This window comes from Sphaeroforma arctica (assembly GCF_001186125.1).
Source record: "Sphaeroforma arctica JP610 unplaced genomic scaffold supercont1.675, whole genome shotgun sequence".
NCBI lineage: Eukaryota > Ichthyosporea > Ichthyophonida > Sphaeroforma > Sphaeroforma arctica.
Genome location: NW_014039883.1, coordinates 48838 through 50823, shown reverse-complemented (window position 1 = coordinate 50823; position 1986 = coordinate 48838). Strand labels below are relative to the sequence as shown.

Here is a 1986-nt window from a genome sequence, read left to right as displayed (position 1 = left end):
TATATCCATAAATTTGGCAATGTTTAACATATCTTCATCCATTTGGCAATGTTTAATATATCTTCCATCCATTTGACAATGTTTAATATATCTCCATCCATTTGGCAATGTAGTCTTTTAATAGGCCTTCTTCGCAGTACTGTATGCGCTTAAGTCGGCATCGGTTGATTCTCCAACCTGGTAGGTGCGCCTCAGATAGCTGACTATGTCCGCGCTCTCGAAAAGTTCGGTCTTGGTATTCGGGTCTATAAGTAGAGGCACCTGAATAGAAGAAGGCAAGATTGATCGGTGTTGTTTTAATTTCAAAGACCACGAACCCAATTCACATAACATAACAAACACACTCTGTATATAAATAGCGTAGGCTACGCCTGTGCAGCGAATAGAGGGTGATTTATGTCTATCTTTGTAGCGCTCAAAGGGTTGGAGCTAGAGGGTATATAAGTAAAAGTACATACGAAGTGATATACGGATATTCGTGACATGAATTGAAAGGTGACGTGATGGGCGGAGACGGTTGGTGCATATAAATTAAATGTAAAAGAATGCATGGACATCCACACCTTAATTTGGTTTGTTATCTGCCGGAAAGAGGACAAGGTGTGTCCGTATTTCTCTCGGAATTCGGGTCGCTTGATACTGCCCTTGGCGCAGTTGCGCTGCACATAGGGCAGCTCCAGCTCGCACAGAGTTTCTCGCACCAGCTGTATAAGGTTTGGTAGTTGGTACCAAACAGGACACACAGATATAAAATAATGGGAAACAGAGATACAAAAATGGGAAACAGAGATATAAAAACGGAAAACAGAGATATGAAAATGGAAAACAGAGACATAAAAATGGGAGTGGCCGTATGTCTAGTGAATAGGTTTGATACCGAACAGATAATTGGGATAAAATTGGGTGTGTGAATCCTTAACCCTAGCGTAAACCCTAAAACACAACCGGAATTGACTCCGAGGGGATCACTCCTATCAATCCTGATACCACCTTAACAAGGAACGACAGTACCTCACTTCACACACTACTTAGACATTAAAGGGTGGATAAATACAGGCGATAGTACTGTGGATCGCAGGACTGCAATAAAGCGTAAACTTGTTCAATTTATACGATAAGGTAATACGCTTGCTACGCAAATGCCTATGCACACACACAGAGGACCAGAAATGAAGACATCGCGTCCGTCTTGAGCAACAGCAGGGGTTTAGGGTTTTAGGGTTTTAGGCAAGAGCTTCCAAAGTTCTCACTATATACAAATATGTATACAACTACACACCATCGGTCTTGAGCCAAACACCAGCAGGGTTTTAGGGGTTTGGGGGCTTAAGGCTTTAGGAAAAAGGCCCCAAAGTTCTTTCTATATACCAACATGTATCACGTTTGTATACATGGACGTATACACTCACAGATTGCACACCTCCCAATAGGTGAACACACTAACCCTCGAGGTTCGTTCATCTTACTTGTAGGTATATACTCATACAGTAAGAAACTAACAACCCAACATACTTCACTCAGCATACATTGTGTAGGTACATACTGTGCAGGTATATACTGTGTAGGTATATATATACTGCGTAGATATATACTGTGTAAGTATATACTGTGAAGGTATATACTATGTAGATATATACTGTGTAGGTATATACTACTCGTCTGCATACCTTGCACGGGGGTGAAGGCTCAAAGCCCCACAGCTCCAACGGCTGCTCCGGTCGTCGAGAGGGTGACGCCATCAGTCCCATATGTGGCACACTGCGCAGGAGACTCACCAGAAACAGAGACGGCATCCTAGGTGTAGCAGACGCAGGGTTGGAGATAGGGGTAAGTACTCATGCACGGACGAGCATTATATAAGGGTTGTAGGGTTGTATGGTTTTAGGGTTTCTCCCATACATATCCTAGGTGTGGTAGACGCAGGGTTGGAGATAGGGGTAAGTACTCATGCACGGACGAGCATTATATAAGGGTTGTAGGGTTGTA

General features: G+C 43.0%; 1 protein-coding gene across 1 annotated transcript in view; it reads right to left on the bottom strand.

Annotated features, from left to right (window-relative positions):
• Window positions 1-5: 5 nt before the first annotated feature.
• The window catches only part of SARC_07988 (hypothetical protein), a gene marked incomplete at its 5' end in the record, with an annotated part of 4541 nt that continues 2560 nt past the window's right edge, over window positions 6-1986 (bottom strand). Inside the window, 3 exons of the mRNA XM_014298051.1 lie at window positions 6-261; window positions 564-704; window positions 1668-1794. Of these exons, the coding sequence (XP_014153526.1) occupies window positions 118-261; window positions 564-704; window positions 1668-1794 (412 nt within the window). The 3' untranslated portion in view covers window positions 6-117. The remainder of the gene's footprint in view (window positions 262-563; window positions 705-1667; window positions 1795-1986) is intronic.